The following is a 21,326-nucleotide window of genomic DNA, read 5'->3' on the forward strand; positions in this document are numbered from 1 at the left end:
AAGGGGGGCAGATTTCCGCTTTTGTCAGTATTCCACGTGTATTGGTTACTTTTCTCACTGTGGCGAATTATCCGACAAAACAACTTTTAAAAGGAAAGATTTATTTTGCTAACGGGTTAAAGCGACATCGCCCATCACGACAGGGAGGTCGTGGAGGCAGAAGCAGCTGTGGCTTTGGTGGGGGGAGGAAGTAAGCAGACAGACAGGAAGTCGAGAACCCACCAGGCTTTCTCTCTCTTTCCCTTTTATTCAGTCTGGGTATCCAGCCCTAGTGTAGAGTGAGTACTTTCTCTGCACGGTTGAGAAAGAAGGACAGACCTCCAGTCTAGGTCTGGAGGTGAAAAGACACCGCTTTAACCTGGGCCATGCCTTCTACTGGAATCCTATATGAAGACAAGAAAGAAGGAACAGACAGACAGACAGACAGACAGACAGACAGACAGACAGATATTTATTCCATAAGCTTTGTGACTCTAGAGACCCCTGACTAATACCCATGGCTTTCTCCCTCTTCCCATATAACAAACTAACATAACTTTTTAATACATTTTTACCCTTTTTGTCTAATTGAGATCACTGAACCTGTTTTTCAGTGCTTCTATCTTTATAGCCGTTACATGATTCCCATGGCCTCACGTGTTATATTGTTGTTCTCTCTTGTCTTCTAGGATGTGGTACCATAAGTTGTTGCACCAACAAAGCAGGCTCCAGAACTTGATGAAGAGAGGAGACATAGCTCACGGTCTTCGTCTGTCCGGCTTTAAAAGTTTATTTCCATTTTCGCTCCATTGGTGCCATACGGCTTCCAAGTCTGTGAATTGTACTTGGCACCAACATGAAGATCATTTGGGTAAGAGATGTCTGAGGAAATGTTATTTTTTTTAATTGTGGTAAAAATAGATGACATAAAATATACCCTATCAACCACTTAAACATACTACTCAACAGCATTAAATATGTTCATTTTGCTGCACAACAAAATTTTTTGTGTAGTCTGATCATGTTTTCAGTGGAGTTGGAATAGTTATCTGGAGACTTATCTTCAAGACTATTGGAGAAATCACAAAAATGACAAAATACAACAAAAATACAACATACAAAAATACAACAAAAATACAACATTAAAATCCCAACTTAAGGATAACTCTACAGTGTTCCAGCCAAACTCCTTACCCTGCATCATCCACAAAAAAAGAAAGAAAAGAATGTTGTTTCAAGATTTGTAAAGAGTTGTGTTGGAATTTTGAAGAGATTACCTTAAATCTGTAGATTGCTTTTGGTGAGGTGGCCATTTTCACTGTATTAAACCTACTGATCTGTTGTGGTAAAATAAAACACGGGCTTTCTTTTAGTGCCCCACGACATCTGTTTGATATTTTCATCTCGGTCAGCAAAGCGTCTCACCCGCTTTGCTCCATCCCATATCACACAGCCGATGGCTTCTCTCTGAGCCCGGCAGCGATCTCTACCCATCCAGTTCCCTGGTTGACACCAGGCCAGACTATGCATCCCAATTCCGTGGCGGCCCAGTGTCTCCAGCCACCACACACTCTCTTGAATTCAATTGCATCGCCACATGAAAGAACACACAACACGATAACCTCTGATGCAACTGATAAGATAAAATTGCCCACTTAGACGTACAAAGCCCTGTACACATCCATCCCTCAAGAATATTCACAGCAACCTGTAAATGTGCAGAGAGGAATCTTAATGTCGCCTCCATGTTTTCTCCACTCGTCCCCTCTCCTCCTCTCAAGTCTCCTCCCCCTCCTCCCCTTCCTCTTCCTCCTCCCCCCTCTTCTTCCTCCCCCTCCTCCCCTTCCTCTTCCTCCCCCTCCTCCTTCCCCCTCCTCCTCCCCTTCCTCTCCCTCCTCCCCTTCCTCTTCTTCCTCCCCCTCCTCCCCCTCCTCCCCATCCCCTTCTATAAAACTTTGCCCGCTCCTCCTGCCCCTACAAGGATGCTCTTTGTGTTTTCATTATTGCTTCTACTTCCTTTTCTAGTTCTTGCACTGTTTCATTCATTTCCTTTGCCTGTTTGATTTTATTTTTCTGTATTTCTTTAAAGGATGTATTGCTACAGGGCTTCTACCTGATTTTTTTCTGTATTTCTTTAAGGAAAGTATTTATATTCTCTTTGAATGCCTCTATCGTCTTCAAGAGATGAGATTTAAGGTCACAGTCTCGCCCTTCAGGGGTGTTAAGATCTCCAGGGCTTGCTGTAGGAGAGGTGGATTCTGATGATGTCATATTGTATTGGCTTCTGTTGATTATGTTCTGCGATTGCCTTTTGCCATCTGGTTGTCTCTGGTTTTGGGTGGCCTGGGTGTCTGTGGTTGATTCAGGCCTCCTGGGAAGCAGGCAGAGCTGTGGAGTGATGCTCCATACCCTGATCTGCAACTGATGCAGGTGTAGGTGCTGACCAGAGGAAGATGAGCTTGGACGGGGCTGGGTACGGCCAATGGATGCTAGGCTTGCTGGGATCCCAGCAGGTGCTAGGGGATTGGAACGGGAGTGTGTGTCTTACCTTTGTGTTTTGGGTTAGAGCTGACTGCTTGGGAGGCAGGCAGAGTTGTGGGGTGCACTGGCTGGTTTTGTGTGTCAACTTGACACAAGCTGGAGTTATCACAGAAAAGGAGCCTCAGTTGTGGAAATGCCTTTATGAGACCCAGCTGCAAGGAATTTTCTCAATTAGTGATCAAGTGGGGAGGACCCAGCCCATTGTGGGTGCTGCCATCCCTGGGCTGGTGGTCTTGGGTTCTATAAGAAAGCAAGCTGAGCAAGCCAGGGGGAGCAAGTCAGTATGAAACACCCCTCCATGGCCTCTGCATCAGCTCCAGCTTCCTGACCTGCTTGAGTTCCAGTCCTGACTTCTTTTAGTGATGAGCCAGCAATGTGGAGGTGTAAGCTGAATAAACCCTTTCCTCCACAACTTGCTTTTTGGTCATGATGTTTGTGCAGGAATAGAGACCCTGACTAAGACATGGGGTGACTTGTGAGTGGAATTTTTATATCTTAAAATAATTCTATTTTCTTAAATTCTCTCAAAATTGTAACCTTCATTCTACGTCTTCCACTTGGAGAAAATACCTTGACATTGTAATCACTTGGTTTTGACACACCAGTCTGATTTCTTGGACTTTTGTCTTTGCTGTTTTTTTTTTTTTTCAGAGCTGGGGACCAAACCCAGGGCCTTGCGCTTGCTAGGTAAGTGCTGTACCACTGAGCTAAATCCCCAACCCTGTCTTTGCTGTTCTTTTAGCCATAAAAGTGTGTCTGCAGGAATTCAAAGGAACCCACATGGTTTACTCTTTAACTTACATCTCTCAAATATAATTTCTTAGATATCCTTCAGATGGCCAGCGGATGCAAATCGGCAGACGATTCACTTCCCAATATAAGTATATATTATTACTCTTCGCCGTGGTGCTGGATTTCCCACTTAGTGCTTAGTTCTCGGGTACATATGCTGTGCTGTTTTGTGTATCCCGAGCTGTCCTATACTACACGATTAGCTACGTTAGTACATCAGGGTACTTTATATTTCATTTTAATTATCTGTTCACCCGAGGATGTAAGTCCCAAGGGTAGGAAGTTTTCTGCTATTCACCTGTCCATAGTATATAGAGCAGTGCTTGGCACATAGTATCCTAATATTGTTTGCATGAATGAAGCATTGTTTTGAAACTCTAATAAAATGTGCCCAAATATGGATCAGTGAGTTTAGCTGCCTCGTGGAGAGTGGATGAGGACAAATGTCACCAAAGTTGCTGTGGTTGAACTCAGGTCCTAGTGCTTTCAAGACAAGCATTTTATCAGCTAAGCCATTTCCACAGCCCCTCAATCTTGATTAATTTGTACTTAGTATTTAAAGCTGTCTAGTGTGTTTCCTTTATTTACGTTTTTACTTTCACTGGGGATATAGTTCAACGGCAGATTGCTTGCCTAGTAAATGAGAGGATTGAGTTTGATCTCAGCACTACAATAAACAAACAAGATATCTCTGTATCTCTGTATATTCCTATTTGGTTTATTAACAGCCTCTCTCTCTCTCTCTCTCTCTCTCTCTCTCTCTCTCTCTCTCTCTCTCTCTGCCCCCCTCCGCCCCTCAGTTTCCCTCCTATATTTCAGGCTGGCTTTTAACTCACTGTATAGCTGAGGCTGACGTTAAACTCCACATTCTTCTATCACCATCTCCCGAGTGCTGGGATTATAGGTATGCCCAAGATATCCAGATTTTTATTTAGTTTCCTCTAGAAGTTTTGATTTTAGTATTTTAATTCCTATTCAATTTCTGTGTATGGCACGAAGTGAAAGTCAAGGCTCATTTATTGGCATGAGCATTCCCAAATCTTTCGGCATCATTTTTTTGGGGGAGGTGTTGTTGTTTGTTTTCTTTTTGTTTTTTTTTTTTTTTTGTTTTGTTTTTTTTGGAGCTGGAGACCGAACCCAGGGCCTTGCGCTTGGAGGCTAACGCTCAACCACTGAGCTAAATCCCCAACCCCTCTTTTTGTTTTTAAGACAAAGTCTCTTTATGAACCCCTGGATGTCCTGAAGTTCCTTTTTTGGATATTTTCTTTATTTATGTTTCAAATGTTATCCCCTTTCCTGGTTTCCCCTCTGGAAAGCCCTCATCTCATCCCCCCAACCCCTGCCTCCATGAGGTTCCTGCCCCACCCACCCATCTTCTCTCTCACACTTCCCCGCCCTGGCCCTACACTGGGGCATTGAGCATTCACAGGACCAAGGGCCTCTCCTCCCACTGATGCCCAACAAAACCATCCTCTGCTACATATGCAGCTGGAGCCATGGGTCTGTCCTTGTCTTTGGTTTGTGGTTTAAACCCTGGGAGCTCTGGGTGCTCTGGTTCGTTGATATTGTTGTTCTTCCTATGGGGTTGCAGACCCCTTTAGCTCCTTCAGTCCTTTCTCCAACTCCCCCATTGGGGACCCTGTGCTCAGTCCAATGGTTGGCTGCAAGCATTTGCCTCTGTCAGGCTCTGGCAGAACCTCTCAGGGGACAGCTCTATCAGGCTCCTGTCAGCATGCACTTCTTGGCATCCAGAATAACGTCTGGGTTTGGTGACTTCATATGGGATGGATCCGCATGTGTGGCAGGCTCTAGCTGGTCATTTCCTCAGTCTCTATTCCACACCTTGTCTCTCTATTTCCTCCTGTGAGTATTTTCCCCCCCTTCCAAGAAAGTCTGAAGCATGCGCACTTTGGTTTTCCTTCTTCTTGTGGTCTGTGGATTGCATCTTGGGTACTTTGAGCTTTTGGGCTAATATCCACTTATCAATGAGTGCATACCATGTGTGTTTTTCTGTGATTGGGTTACCTCACTCAGGATGCTATTTTCTAGTTCCATCCATTTGCTGATGAATTTCATAAACTCGTTGTTTTTGATAGCTGAGTAGTACTCCATTGTGTAGATGTACCACATTTTCTGTATCCATTCCTCTGTTGAAGGGCATCTGGGTTCTTTCCAGTTTCTGGCTATTATAAATAAGGCTGCTATGAACATAGTGGAGCACGTGTCTCTTTTATATGTTGAGGCATCTTTTGGGTATATGCCCAAGAGAGGTATAGCTGGATCCTCAGGCAGTTCAATGTCCAACTTTCTGAGGAACCTCCAGACTGATTTCCAGAATGGTTGTACCAGTCTGCAATCCCACCAACAATGGAGGAGTGTTCCTCTTTCTCCACATCCTCGCCAGCATTTGCTGTCACCTGAGTTTTTGATCTTAGCCAATCGCACTGGTGTGAGGTGAAATCTCAGGGTTGTTTTGATTTGCATTTCCCTTATGACTAAAGATGTTGAACATTTCTTTAGGTGTTTCTCAGCCATTCGGCATTCCTCAGCTGTGAATTCTTTGTTTAGCTCTGAACCCCATTTTTTAATAGGGTTATTTGTCTCCCTGCGGTCTAACTTCTTGAGTTCTTTGTATATTTTGGATATAAGGCCTCTATCAGTTGTAGGATTGGTAAAGATCTTTTCCCAATCTGTTGGTTGCCGTTTTGTCCTAACCACAGTGTCCTTTGCCTTACAGAAGCTTTGCAGTTTTATGAGATCCCATTTGTTGATTCTTGATCTTAGAGCATAAGTCATTGGTGTTCGGTTTAGGAAATTTTCCCCAGTACCCATGTGTTCGAGATGCTGCCCTAGTTTTTCTTCTATTAGTTTGAGTGTATGTGGTTTGATGTGGAGGTCCTTGATCCACTTGGACTTAAGCTTTGTGCAGGGTGATAAGCATGGATCGATGTGCATTCTTCTACATGTTGACCTCCAGTTGAACCAGCACCATTTGTTGAAAATGCTATCTTTTTTCCACTGGATGGTTTTAGCTCCTTTGTCAAAGATCAAGTGACCATATGTGTGTGAGTTCATTTCTGACTTTTTGTGTTTAGTTTTCCTGAGTAAGCATTTCTGTTAAATCTGACATTTCCCCAGAACTGCAATATGCCAGCACTGTGATGCGCTTCGATTATGTCTGGCTTCGAGACCACTGCCGCTCAGCCTCGTGCTATAATTCTAAGACTCACCAGCGGAGCCTGGACACTGCCAGTGTGGATTTATGCATTAAGCCAAAGACGATTCGTCTGGATGAAAGTACACTCTTTTTCACTTGTAAGTATACAGGAGACTTGGATTTCTTTCAGGTATTATTCTAAAAAACAACGATTTCTATGAAGCACACAGTTTGGCTCTTTACAAAATAGGGACTTTTCAGTTAGATTTTCCTCTTGAGTTGGAAACGGTTTCTATACCCTCTTCAGTTTGTTTTGGTACAGCTATCATCATACCTAATTTTGAAACAGGATAATCCCTAAGCTAAAACTTTGCAAGGTTGCCTGTTTTTGCCACTCTTTGGTTTTTTTTTTTTTTTTTTTTTTTGTGTGGTTTTTTGTTTTTGTTTTTTTTTTTTTTTTTTGCCTTGTTTTGTGTTTTGTTTTTGAGACAAGGTCTTATCATATATCCCCATCTGTCCTTAAATTCACTATGCATCAGACTGGCCTAAAACTAGTGATTATCCTGCCTCAGCCTCCTAAGTGCTGTAGTTGCAGGTATAATAACTAACATTTTCAGTAGACAGGAGGAGGCCATATTTCCCTTGCTTGGGCCTACCTCCCTGGAAGCCCCCTGCGTACGACCTGCCCTGATGCAGCCCTCCTACAACTCCTGAATTCATGTTCCAGGTGCTGGCCACTGCCTCTTGTGCCAAACCTACCTGTATTTCCTAGAATTTTTGCTCCAGGGTCCCAGCCTGCATATTCCCTGTAGTAAGAATGGGACCAGGCTCTCTCTACTTAGACTTACCCACATCGTCCAGGAACCTCTTGTACTAGGGAAGAAACCTAGTCCTCCCTCGCTTAGGCTAACCTACCATCCAGACACTTCAGACAAGGATGACGTCTGCACCATGCCCACCTCCTAGTAATTTTGCTCCGTGAGTACAACCAACACAGCCTCCTTTAGAAAGAAGAGGATCTGACTTAGCCTACTTGAAAAAGAAAGACATAAAGGAAGGAAGGAAAAACTCAGTCAACAAACTACCCAAGATGCGCAAGTCCCAGAAAAGGAAAAAAAAATGACAAAAAACAAAGGAAAAAAAATGAGAAACAACATGTCTCCTCCACAGACAACCAATCACATAATGGCACCTAAATGACCTGGAAAACTTCCAAAGAACTTAAAAGACTAATTACAATTATGTTCAGACGACTCAAAAACATGAATATACTCCCAGAGAACAAAAACAAAGACATGAATGAAATGCAGAAGTCTACATAAGATACAAAAACATAATTTCACAAAAAGAATTGATAAACAAAAGCCAAGCTCAAATGATGCTGGGAATAAAAATTTAAAAAGTCAAAAAACCTCAGTGGGAAAACCCAACCAACAGAATGGATCATGTCGAAAACAAGAATCAGGGCAGGAAGGAAATGTAGAGAAATCAGATCGCTCAGTAAAACTCAATGAGAAGTTTTAAAACATAAACGGGCAAAAACTAGTGGACCAGGGAGTTGTAGGATTCTGTCTCCTAGGCTCCTAAAGTCTCACCAACACGACTGCTTAAACTGAGCCAAACAGTACTGTTGTTGTTAGCAGTAGGCATGTTAATATGAATGAGGAAAAGCCCAGGAAGCTTCAACCCTGCCCAAAATGCTAAGGAAAAGTGGGAGAGGAAGTCCTCACCACAGAGGAGCACACCATTGTTTACCTGTAGCCATCCAGGGCTTAAGGTCGATCAGGGCTCCCCTGAAAGGAGGGCTGGAGATGAAAAGGGCAGGGGGTGAGAGAAACCTGGAGCCAAGACAGTGTTCTGATCAAGGCTCAAAGTTTAATATTCAGCAGAGTACATAAAGGGAGAGACCACAAACCCATCCCCAGAACAGTAACCTGGGGGTGGCAACAGCACAGCAGTGAATCCCGTGGGTTTCCATATCTTTGCAGCTCATTAATTCCAGCACAACAAGGCTGCCTCTGTTAGCTCCAGCACAACATCAAAGCTCACAGCTGCAGCCAAGGCAGATGTCTCTGCTCAGGCCGATAAGGCCAATCACTCAAGGTTTGCTTCTGCTTTTCCTGGGCGTGTTTACAGTCTCCCTAGCCTGCCAGGCCGAGGAGGTCACATTTATCCAGTACATACATACACATAACACTATACAGACCAAACATGTTACATTTATGTATTTAGAGAACTAGATAGATAAAAAAGAAAACAATGGAAAAAAGGCCATAAATTTAGGGGATTTGCAGGAAGGAAAGGAAGGAGAGGAAATGATATAATTATCTTATAATATTATTATATATTATTATAATATATACTATATTAGAATATAATAAAATGAAAAGAAAAATTGTGTGTGTGTGTGTGTATGTGTGTGTGTGTGTGTGTGTGTGTGTGTGTGTGTGAACAGGGCCTATAGAGATGGATCAGTAGGTGAGAGCAGTTGCTGCTCTTGCACAGGATGTAATTTGGTTCTAAGCATCCACGTGCCAGCTTCCAACCCTAACTTTTGCATTGTGGAGCACAGCAGAATACATTGCAAAAGCATAGATGAAAAATTTTAAACCTAGAGGATAAGATGCCCGTTCAGGTACAAGCGTCCTACAGAACACCAGAGAGATCAGACCCTGAAAGAAGCTCCTCGTTGCATGTTGTAGTTAAAATATTAAGAACACAGAATAAAGGAAGGATATTGAAAGCTTGAAGAGAGAAAAGTCAGGTCACTTAAAAAGGCAGGCCTCAGAATGACATCTGATTATTGGACAGAAACTTGGAGACAGAAAAGCTTGAAAAATGTGCAGTACAAGTTCTGAAACCATAACTGCCAAACGAGACTACTATACTCAGCAAATCTATTAAAACTGAAGAAGTAAAAACTTTCCATGACAAAAATAGATTAAAGAAGTTTATGACCACTAAGCCAGCACCACAGAGGATACTTGAAGGACTACTTTGATCTGTAGAGAAGGATAAACGTACCCAAGAGTTCACAGGTAAAAAAAATTCCCAAAGAGTTAAGTCAAAGTTCAAGAAAATATCACAAAACATCAAAATACACAAATTAACACACAACTTTCAATAATATCTCTTAATTTTAATGGTCCCAGTTACTCAATAAAGAAACACAGATGAGCAGATTGTATTAGAAAGCAAGAAGCATCATTTTATTACCTCCAAAAACAAACCTTAATTTACAACACCAGTGTGTATGTGTATGTATATATATCTCATACTGTTAGATCTGCAACCACAGATTAACTCCAGCACAGTCATTGTGGATGACTTAAATACCCCACTCCCAGAAATAGACAGGGCACCTGAAAAAAAAAAAAAAACTAAAGAGAAAAAAAATCTGCAATTAAATTACATCGAAAATAAACATAAAATCAAAAGGAACGAACAGACATTTACAGAACATTCCAACCAAATACTAAAGAGTGTATCTTCTTCTCAGTAGCCCATGGAACTTACTCCAAAATTGACTTTTACTAGGATACAGAGCAAGTCTCACATACAAATACAGGAAAACTGAACCACAGTGGAATAAAGGTAGATATAAGGGCAATAGAAACTACAGAAAATACACAAAATCATGGAGACTACACAACACAACTGTACTGAATGATATTGGGTAAAGGAAGAAATCAAGCAGGGAATTTTAAAATCCCTAGAATTGAATGAAAATGAAAACACAAAGGAACAGAATCTATGGGACACAATGAAGGCAACTCTAAGAAGAAAGTTTATAGCGCTGAGTGCCTACATTAAACAAGACCTGTAGAGATCTCAAATTAATAGCTTAACTATGTACTTGAAAACCTTGGAAAAACAAAACAAATCAACAACAAAAATGCTATACCCCAAAATAGTAGACAAGAAGCAACAAGCAAAATTATGGATGAAATAGAAATAAATGCATAGGAAAAAGTAGAAATCAATAAAACAAAGAGTTAGTTCTTTGAAAATATTAACAAGTTTGCCAAAATTTTAACCCAATTAATAATAGGAGACATAAATTAATAGAAGTAGAGGCAATTAAAGGGGAGATGATATAACAGAGACAGGAAATTCAGAGAATCAAGGATATACTATAAAAAAAATCTGGATTCTAGAAATGTGGAAAATCCAAAAGAAATAGATGAATTTCTAGATGCATGTGACTTCCAAACTAAATGTACATGAAGTAAATAATTTAAACAGATCTATAAAAACAAATAAATAGAAACAGTCATTAAAAAATCTCCCAACTATTAAAAAATAGCCAGGATCGGATGGATTCAGAACAGAAGTCCACCAGACCTTCAGAGAAAACCAATGCTCTTCAAATAATCCCATAAAATAGAAATGGAGAGAACATTTCCAAATGATTTTTATGAAACCACTAATAACTCGATACAAAAATCAGATAAAGATCCAAAAACCTATAGGCCAATGTCTTTGATGAACACAATCACGAAAATTCTCAGTTAAATACTTGTAAAATTAATTTAAGAGCATGAGAGAAAAGGTCATCCATCATGATCAAATGGGTTTCATCCCAGAGGTGCAGGTATAGTTCAGCAAACATAAGTCAGTAAATGTGATCTGTTGCAGAGATGAACTCAAGAACAGAAACCATATACGTCTTATTAGGTGCAGAAAATAACTTTGATAAAATCAAAATGCAAAGAATGTATCTCAAATTAATAAAGACAATAGACAAATTAAAAGTCAACATCGTATTGAACGAAGAAAAACAAAGTATTTCCACTAAAGTGAGAAACAAGACAAGGATGCCCATTCTCTTGACTCCTGTCCAGTACTTGAAGTCTTAGGTAGAGTAACAAAACAAGAAGAGAGAAAGCAGACACAACCATGGAAAGAATTCAAATATCTTTATTTGCAGATGATATGATTCTATTCATAAAAGATCCTAAAGGCTCTAGCGAAACTCCTGCAGCTAATAAAACACATACAGCTAAGTGGCATAGGGCAGGATGAACAGGAAAACAACAAAACAAATAAAAACACACCAATAGTGATCCTCTATACCAATTGCAAACACTGAGAAAGAAAACAGGGAAACAAACTTATTTATAATAGCCTCAGAAAGACAGACAGGCAGAAAGACAGACAGACAGAAAGAAAGATCTTGAACTAAATCTAACCAAGGAAGTGAAAACTTGCATAATTAAAATACTAAGACACTTTTAAAAAGTGAAGTAGATACCAGAAGATGGGAAGATGTTCCATGCTTACGGATTGATACTGTGAAAAGGCCATCCTACCAAAATCAGTCTATAGATTCCACAACCCGATTAAAATTCCAATGCAAATTTTCCACAGAAATTGAAAAAAAACTCAAAATTCATATGGAGAACAAAAGAACCAGGATAGCCGAGATAATCCTGAACAATAAAAACACTGCTAGATTTATCACCATCCCCGATTTTCAAGTTGTACTACAGAGCTACAATAGTGAAAACATCACGTACATATGTATATATATGGTGTATAAATGACATACTGGGGCTAGAGAAGTATCTCGGTAGTTAAGATCAATACTGTTTTTGCATTGGACTGAAGTTTGATTCCCAGTATTTATTTTAATTTTTTAAGCTTACAAGTCAATTTACTTTAAGTAAATTTAATTTTACAAAAGCCTATAATTCAAGCTCCAGAGAATTTAATGCCTCAGCTGCACTCATGAACTTATCCACACAAGCACACTCACATGCATTAAAATAAAAGGGGACACTTAAAAACCGGGAAAGGGAATAACAATCGAAATGTAAATAAGAAATACCCACGTTAATAAAGATGAAAAAAAAAAAAAGAAATATAAGAAAAAAAAAAAGACACATTGATTAGTGGAACAGAATTGAGGACCCAAATAAAAGCCCGTGTTTCTACAGCCACATAATTTTTTACAAAGAGGCCAAAATACACACTGGGGGAAAAAAAACCAGATGTCAGATGGTGCTGGTCAAATTGAATAGCATTCATCTAAATACATACAAATACATATAAATATATACATATAAAACCGTATTGCGTTTCTTACACAAAACACAACTCCAAATGCATTAAGAATCTCAACATGGGGGTTGGGGATTTAGCTCAGTGGTAGAGCGCTTTAGGCAAGCGCAAGGCCCTGGGTTTGGTCCCCAGCTCCGAAAAAAAAAAAAAAAAAGAAAAAGAAAACCAACAGCCTAATTAAAAAGTTGGAGAATGGATCTAAACAAAGTTACCGAAGGAAGAAATAAAAATGGTTGATAAGTTTTAACATTTCAAAAATATTCAACATTCTTAGTAATCAGGGAAACACTAAGTATAATTACTTTGAGATCTTACCCCAGTCATTATAGCTAAGATTTAAAAAAAGTTGTATCAAGTGCTGGGAGGGTGTGTGTAAAGTGGAACACTCATTTGGTATTGATGGGAATGAAGACTGGTGTAGCACTATGGAAATGTATGGAGGTTCTTCGAAAAGCTAGAAGTAAATCTGCAGAATTATCCAGCTTACAAAATCGTGGACATTTATCCAAAGACCCTCTGCCCTGCTTGTGCACTGTCGCTCTATGCAGCATAGCTAGGAGGTAGAAGTAGTTCAGACATCTATGAGCTGATGATAACGGAAACGTACATATGGACAACAGGACATCATTCAGTTGTGAAGGAAAATGAAATACAGAAGTAATAGATGTTTAATGGAAGAGAAGCAACAGGCTAGAGTCTTGGCACATTGAAGGGTTTAGCTGAAACCCCACAGCTTTGTCTTATAATAGCCGACGCATATGGGAGAATTTTCAGTCTCCTCCAGGACCTCTCCAGACACTGTTGGTAATTAATAAGGTATAAATGGAATTCATATTTAATGTTTTCTCATCCCGGAAGAGTTGTCTCTCTCTAAATCATCTCTCAGGAAATTAAGTTAGGAGTCACTGACAACCCTTTTAAAATAAAGTCATCCTCAGTTTGGTATTTATGAGAGGAACAATTACAGACGGACTATAAAGACTTCTGAGGTTCCATGTAATTCTCTCTCTCTCTCTCTCTCTCTCTCTCTCTCTCTCTCTCTCTCTCTCTCTCTCTCTCTCACACACACACACACACACACACACACTCACACACACAGACACACACACAAACACACACACTCACAAACACACACACAAACACAAAAACACAAACACTCACACGCACATACACACAAACACACACTCACACACATACACACACAAACACACACACTCACACACACTCATACACACACATACACACACTCATACACACACATTCACACACACAAACACACACACACTCACACACAAACACACACACACTCACACACACAAACATACACACACACTTACATACATAAACACACACACTCACACACACAGAAACATACACACACTCACAAACACACAAACACACACACTCACACACACACACTCATACACACGCACTCACACACAAAACACACACACAAACACACACTCACACACACACTCACAAACACATACACACACAGAAACACACACACTCACACACTTACACACACACTCACACACACAAACACACTCACACACTCACACACACACATACACACGCACTCACACAAACACACACACAAACACACACTCACACTCACACACTCACAAACACACACAAACACACACACTCATACACACGCACTCACTCACATACACACACTCACACACTCACACACACACACTCATACACACGCACTCACACACACAAACACACACACAAACACACACACACACTCACAAACACACATACACACACAAACACACAGAAACACACACTCACACACTTACACACACACTTACACACACACTTACACACACTCACACACACTCACACACTCACACACACACTCACACACACACAAACACACACACACTCACACACACACACACACAAACACACTCACACACTCACACACACACTCACACACACACACAAACACACACACAGTCCTGAGAGTTATGTTGTTCCGGGAACTCATCACGACACACGATGTGTCCGCAGAACACTTGGTATCACTAGGCAAACTTCTATCCTGACGCAGATGTCATTTACAAATATAAACTCTGTTCCTCCATTTCTGTGGATCTTTTCCTATCCCCCTCTTAAAATATTATACACAGTAATCGCACAACCCTGCAGAATTTAACGCTTTGTTTGCTTTGTGCCTTCAGCGGCAGGGGCAGAGGCATATGGCGATTTTATAAACGTATGCACTGTGTTTCGATCACATCTACCCCCCGCCTGTTATCCTTGCTGTTTCCCTCCCACTTCAGCCAAACCCCTTCTTGCCAACGAGTCTTCCTCCTGCCCCGATGTCTTCATCGCGACCCCGCAGGTTAGAAGAGGGAGTGTTTGGCGGGAAAACCGACACTGAATGTCTTTTTGGAAAAAGCACATGGAAACCTCATCCTAAAACAAAGCAAACCCGGTCACCCTCTGGACTCTCAGTGGCATGGACTGCGGCCAAACAGTCCCTTCTGGACCCCAAGGCCATCGCACACCGATCTCATGGTGGCTGTCACTGTTTGCCCACGATCGAGCCACCCAAAAGTCCCGGGACAGGTGAGGGTCGTGGAGTCCACCCCTGCGGGGAGCTGTCAGCTGCTGAGGGGGGAGCCTGGTCCCCGAGCGGCGTCCATGCCCCAGGGCAGTGCCCATGCGCGTACAGGTAACGGGGCGGGCCCAGTGAGTTTGGGGCTCAAGAAGATTTGAGTGGAAAGTGTGGGACACAAATACCCAATAAACGATATGATGTTAGTTATGATGATTGCACAGTGGCTCTCCGTGAACCATGACTTGGAGAACTTTTTAAAATCTTGCGGTTGGGGATTTAGCTCAGCGGTAGAGCGCTTGCCTAGCAAGCGCAAGGCCCTGGGTTCGGTCCCCAGCTCCGAGCAAAAGAAAAAAAAAAAAGAAATCTTACGTCCTCTGATTTTACAAGAGCCCTGCAAAAACAGCGCCCAAGACTTTCAAAGTGAAGTAATTACTAATAAATGTCTAAACAGGAAGTTGAAAGCAAAGAAATAAGAGGTTTTTGTTTCGGGGTTGGGGATTTGGCTCAGCGGTAGGGCGCTTGCCTAGCAAGCTCAAGGCCCTGGGTTCGGCCCCCAGCCCCGAAAAAAAAGACAAAAAAAGAGGTTTTGTTGCGGACAGAGCCATCCTAATGCAGTCTGTCCTTTTTGATAGTTCTCACTCCTTACCAACCGAACCCTGAACTTCGTGTGTGCGTAAATTAGAGATAACGATACCTAACTCTGACTGTTATTGTTAAACATTTTAATGTATGTTGGTTGGCAAATCCATACACTAAAAACACCCAGAAATGTCGCATAAATGGGATGCTCATCTTCCTTTTACCGTGAAGAGCAGTGAAAATTGTCTTGTAAGATTCTAATGAGAAATAAGAGGGATTGGAAGAGACAGATGGGAGGTAGATTTGACCAAAACGTATGCATCTGTAAAAATATCAAATAATTAAAAATGTCAAACTAATGTTGAAAAGGAATGAGCATTTTTAAGTATTAAATATTTGGCGGTATTTCTAAATTTTCTTTTCGTGCCCCCTTTTCTCCTTAAAGGGCCAGATGGTCATGTGACTAGATACGACCTGGATTGGCTGGTGAAAAACAGCTACGAAGGGCAGAAGCAGGAGGTCATCCAACCCAGGGTGCTGTGGAACGCCAAGCTCTACCAGGACGCCCAGCTTCCGTCTGTTGATTTCCAGGGTTTCTTGGAAACAAAGGAAGGACTGAAGAAGTTTCTGCAGAACTTTCTGCTCTACGGAATTGCGTTTGTAGAAAATGTCCCTCCCACTCAGGAGCACACGGAAAAGCTGGCACGAAGGGTCAGCCTAATCAGGTGATTTACCAAGTTTCTGAAATTGACTGTAACTACAATGTGAGTGCAATTAAAGAGCTTGTGGGGCGGCTCTCAGGTGGGACACGGCCCAGTTCGGCCTCCGGTGCAGCCGTGGCCCCCGCCTCTGTCCATGCCTTTCTCCCTCCCCTCTCACATCTGTAATGTAATCTGCTCAAAAGGGGACTTAATTTGTATTATATTAAATAAAACAGTTCGATGTCCGTGGGAGGCCTGCTTTTTTTTCTGAGAGGAGGTAGGAGCGAGGTAGGGTGGATCCGGAGAGGGGAAGTCAGGGAGAGAGGTTGGGGGAGGGGAGGAAGGATATGAGAAAAGAATTCAAAAGGGATTTACATCTTCTTAGATTTCTAAGATGGATTGGTTGCTAATGTCTCATCGAATACATTGTATTGCATTAATTAGCATATTCATACCCTAAATTTTATTCTGGTCTTGCAACAACCTTTTTTTTTTTTTTTTTTTGTTTTTTGGTTCTTTTTTTCGGAGCTGGGGACCGAACCCAGGGCCTTGCGCTTGCTAGGCAAGCGCTCTACCACTGAGCTAAATCCCCAACCCCGCAACAACCTTTTAATCATGTGTTTTAGTCTCTATTCCACTTATAAGCACCCGATGCTAAGATACACTCCAGGATTACCCTGATAGTAAGCAGTAGTACAGAGATTTAAACATCATAGGTTTCCTGCTCCTAAATATAGTATTTTTATTACTATTCTTCATTTCTTATTTTCTCTTTTCTTTATTCCTCTATGTTCAAAAGATAAAATGAAGACAAATATTTTATAACACGAGAATAAAATGGAGACTCCTCTGTCACTCTTGGATATTCTATTATCCACTATGCTAGGAAAGGACTATTGTTGAAAATCTGAATATTAACGAAAGCAGAAGTTGTTATATAAATTAATTAAAATTGTCCCTTACTACAAGCAGCCACACTTTTGAATCTATGAAAGGAAAGTAAATACAGGGAATGACCTTGATTGAGAAGACTATTAAAGTTCATATAATCAATATGCAGTGACCCCAGAGATTCAGAATGTATTTTTTCAATTTGTTTTCCTAGAAGGTCAATTGGTGAGATAATTTTGCAGACTTGTATTTTTAACTGTCAACTTCACCTTATAGATAGCCATCTGTAGCAATAACTATTATATATGTGTGTGTGTGTGTGTATATATATATATATATATATATGTATATATATATGAAACAATGATGAATGAAATAAATCTACAAATATATAATAGTTTTCTTGATTTTATTTGGCAGAGAAACCATTTATGGAAGGATGTGGTATTTCACGTCAGACTTTTCCAGAGGTGACACTGCGTACACCAAGCTAGCCCTAGATCGCCATACCGATACCACCTACTTTCAAGAGCCCTGTGGGTGAGTGTGTTAGACTTTCCCAGTGTTGTGTCCTTCTAGTTGATGGCCTTGAATAGTTTCTTCATCACTGTCTATTCTATGTCAATGAAGATTACACCTACATAGTGCAGACCCACGTGTGTCTCTGTCTTCCCCTGGCAATATAGTCACTTTGAGACATTCTAGTTCAGTCTTCATCAAGCTTTTAGGAATGAAATTTGTATCTACAATATAACACATATACGTGTGGGAAGAGACGGACACTGGCTTACACTGTAGCCCTCGCTGCTTTTTCTTAGAACTGGAACTCATTACCCAGCCTAGCCTTGAAAAACCCTAATTCCTCTTGTATAGGTGGCCTAGGCCTTTAATTCCAGTACTCGGGGAGGTAGAGGTAGGAGGATTTTACTGTGTTCAGAGATAGCCTGGGCTATACAGTAAGAATTTATCTTTTAACAATTTACATTTTCCTTGCATTTAGTTTCTGTGGTATAGCAAAGGGGTCCATCCTACAAACACTGCTGTTATCAGAATGATATTAATAGGAGTCTGAATCTTACAAGAAACTGGAGAGGAGAAATGGCTGAAAAATAACCTTTTTCATAGTAAATCAGTAGCTCATTTACTATATTAAAATTCCTTACTATTTGTTATTGATCTTGCTTCTGCATACAGATTATGAGCCCGAAACAATGATATTAGTGAAATGATTGTATAAGTACACGTGGTGTTAACAAGATAGTAGGAGAGGGTGATGGCTGATTACTGTTACATTGGTAGCAGTGATGTATTGGTTTATTTGGAGAGTTTGTATGTTAAGAATATTTCAGATCAGTGAGATGAGGTTAAGATTCTTGTCATCAAACCCGATATTCCGTCCCTGGGACATCCACACGATGCAATGAGAGAACCGATCCCCACAAGGTTTCCTCCGGCCTCCATACATGTCATGGCATGCACATGTGTTCACATTTGATGACCAGAGATAAACAGCTATGTTTACTTTATACCTTTTCTAGTGAACTGTGAAGACCGAGTAGATTGGTAGCGCAGAGTTAGTGAAGAGTTAAGGGTTGATCTGCAGCCCCGTCTGAATGTGTCTTATTAGCTTTTTGACGTTAAGCATGTAGGTTAAAATCTCCAAGCTTCCATAGCTTTATCCAAATACAATCTACCCATTAATATTGATAAGGAATTAAATTATGTAATAAATTTAAATCACTTAACACTGCTCAAAACTAAGTACTCAGTAAGGGTTAGTTGTAATTCTCTTTAGTTATCGTAATCACCACTGTCATCGTCATCGTCCATGAGCTACCTTTGCTGTAGGTGCCATCCTTTCTTTAACTGTAGCTTCCCCCGTCTTCCCATACCTGCTGCCTTCCTGTCACTCAGCTTTATCAATTCTCTACTTTTGTGGATTTGCCTAGACTCTATATTCTTTTTCTTTCTATACTCATTCTCTCTTATATCCTTTTAGAGCTAAGAATTTTTTATAAAATCTACAGTTCATACCTTTCAAAATTATTATCAGCATACATTAAATATAAAGGGGTCTCATTATGATACTTCTATATATTTTTATAATGTATTTGAAACATATCCATTCCCGTCTATTAGTTTTACCTAACTACACTCTTCCCTTTCTGTTTTATTATCCCTAGTAATCCCACTTTCAGTTTCATGGTTTTTTTATCCTCATCTACCTCACGTTCAGTAAAACGTGTAAGACTTGTCTTATTGCACTGACTTACTTTACGTAGCACTTTGATGTCTAGTTCCAGCCATTTTTCAACAAGTGACATATTTTCATTCATTCAAACATATTTATGTGTAAATGTGTGTGAATGTGTTAAGTGTATTTGTGTGTGGGTGAGAGAGACAGACAGACAGACAGAGAGACTTTCCTTCCACTCTATTGGTAGAGTATTAGGAATATTTTATAACTCAGCTGCTGTAGATTGTGTAGCAATAAGCCCAGTCTTTGTGGTACACTGACTTGATTTCTTTGGGTATCTTCATAAGAGTGATATAACTAAGTTTTTTGTTTTCCTTTTATAGAAAATACAATTTTTTCTCTTCTGTAATATATCCTTATTATGGTTTACCTTCCTCTACACCTCCCACTTCCTCTTCATCACCCTTCCTATGAAGACCCCTCTTATGTCTCATCAGAAAACAAATAGGTTTCTAAGGGATTATAATACAAAATAAAATAAGGCAAAATAAAACACATCAGAGTAGGACAAAACGAACAGAAGGAAAAGAGCCAAATAAAAGACACAAGAAATGGAGTAGATGAAGAGACTCACATGTTCACACACTCAGGAATCCTAAAACACACTAAATTAGAAGCCCTAATATATATACAAAGGACCTGTAGGGTAGAAAGAAGAAACAATATATAAAAATTAAGTAAAACAAAAAATTTAAAAGCAAAGGCCTTGATGTGACATTGCAAGACAAGGATCCTCCAAAGATGACATTGAGTTTATTTTCTGGTTGGCCAATCTACTTCTGGGCGTGTTGACTTATGCTTAAGAATAGCTTGTTCCAATGCCAACCAATCAGAGCTTCCAGGGACTAAGCCACTACCCAAAGACTATACATGGAGTAACCCTGGGCTCCAACTGCATATGTAGCAGGGAATAGCCTAGTAAGGGCACCAGTGGAAGGGGAAGCCCTTGGTCCTGCCAAGGTTGGACCCCCAGTGCAGGGGAATATGGGGGTGGCAGTAAGGGGGATGTATAGGGAGAATACCCGTATGGGGGAGTGGGAGGGGAGGGAATGGGGGCTTATGGACAGGAAACCGGGAAGGGGAATAACATTTGAAATGTAAGTAAAGAAATATATAATAAAAAATTTTAAAAAAGAATAGTTTGTTTCTCCAAGACCCCCAGCACATATACATATATATACAGCAGAAGACTGCCTGGTCTGGCCTCAGAGGGAGAAGATGCACCTAATCTTTGAGAGATTTGAGATCCAGGGAAGGGGGACACCTGGGTAGGTGGGGGAATCACCATCTCGGAGGCAAGAGGGAGGAGGAATAGGAGGAGGAACTGTGGGAGTGTGGGAGGGGGGACCAGGAGGGGAGGCAATGGCTGGAATGTAAATAAATAAAATAATTTTAAAAGAAGAAAATTTAAAACATTAACTATACTTTGTTTCCTTGGACACCCTTGGAGAAAACTAATTTACCGGCAAGTAGTTAACAATTGGAGATTGCTCGAGGGTTAGGCGTGGAGGGGGGCATGTGTCCGCTTTTCCTTCCAGCTCTATCACTTCATCAGGTGCAGCCCCTCAAATCCCTTTGATTTAGAAGCCCTCATTGTCTCGAGGTCTTCCATCTCCTCTGTCTCCTACACTCCTTGTGTTTCCTCTTCTACAAGGAAGCCATAATATAACATGGGTGCATGCATGTGCGTGCGCACGCGCGCGCGCACGCGCACACACACACACACACACACACACACACCCCACACCCACACACACCCACACCCACACACACAGACACACACACACACAC

The 21,326-nt window shown here is 40.9% G+C and overlaps 1 protein-coding gene across 5 annotated transcripts in view; it reads left to right on the top strand.

The window, feature by feature from the left end:
• Tmlhe (trimethyllysine hydroxylase, epsilon) overlaps nt 1-21,326 on the top strand; it is a 47,854-nt gene that overhangs the window by 10,287 nt on the left and 16,241 nt on the right. Inside the window, exons 1-6 of one of the 5 annotated variants that reach the window (XM_039098398.2) lie at nt 717-850; nt 4,113-4,216; nt 6,451-6,627; nt 14,827-15,115; nt 16,132-16,411; nt 17,699-17,818. In XM_039098398.2, coding sequence (XP_038954326.1) covers nt 6,487-6,627; nt 14,827-15,115; nt 16,132-16,411; nt 17,699-17,818 — 830 coding nt within the window. In that variant the 5' untranslated portion in view covers nt 717-850; nt 4,113-4,216; nt 6,451-6,486. Of the gene's footprint in view, nt 1-668; nt 851-3,171; nt 3,208-4,112; nt 4,217-6,450; nt 6,628-14,826; nt 15,116-16,131; nt 16,412-17,698; nt 17,819-21,326 lie in introns of those variants that run through there. The other 4 variants (NM_133387.2, XM_063278944.1, XM_039098401.2 and 1 more) reach the window with 4 other exon arrangements.

Source organism: Rattus norvegicus, chromosome 20 (genome assembly GCF_036323735.1).
Source record: "Rattus norvegicus strain BN/NHsdMcwi chromosome 20, GRCr8, whole genome shotgun sequence".
NCBI lineage: Eukaryota > Metazoa > Chordata > Mammalia > Rodentia > Muridae > Rattus > Rattus norvegicus.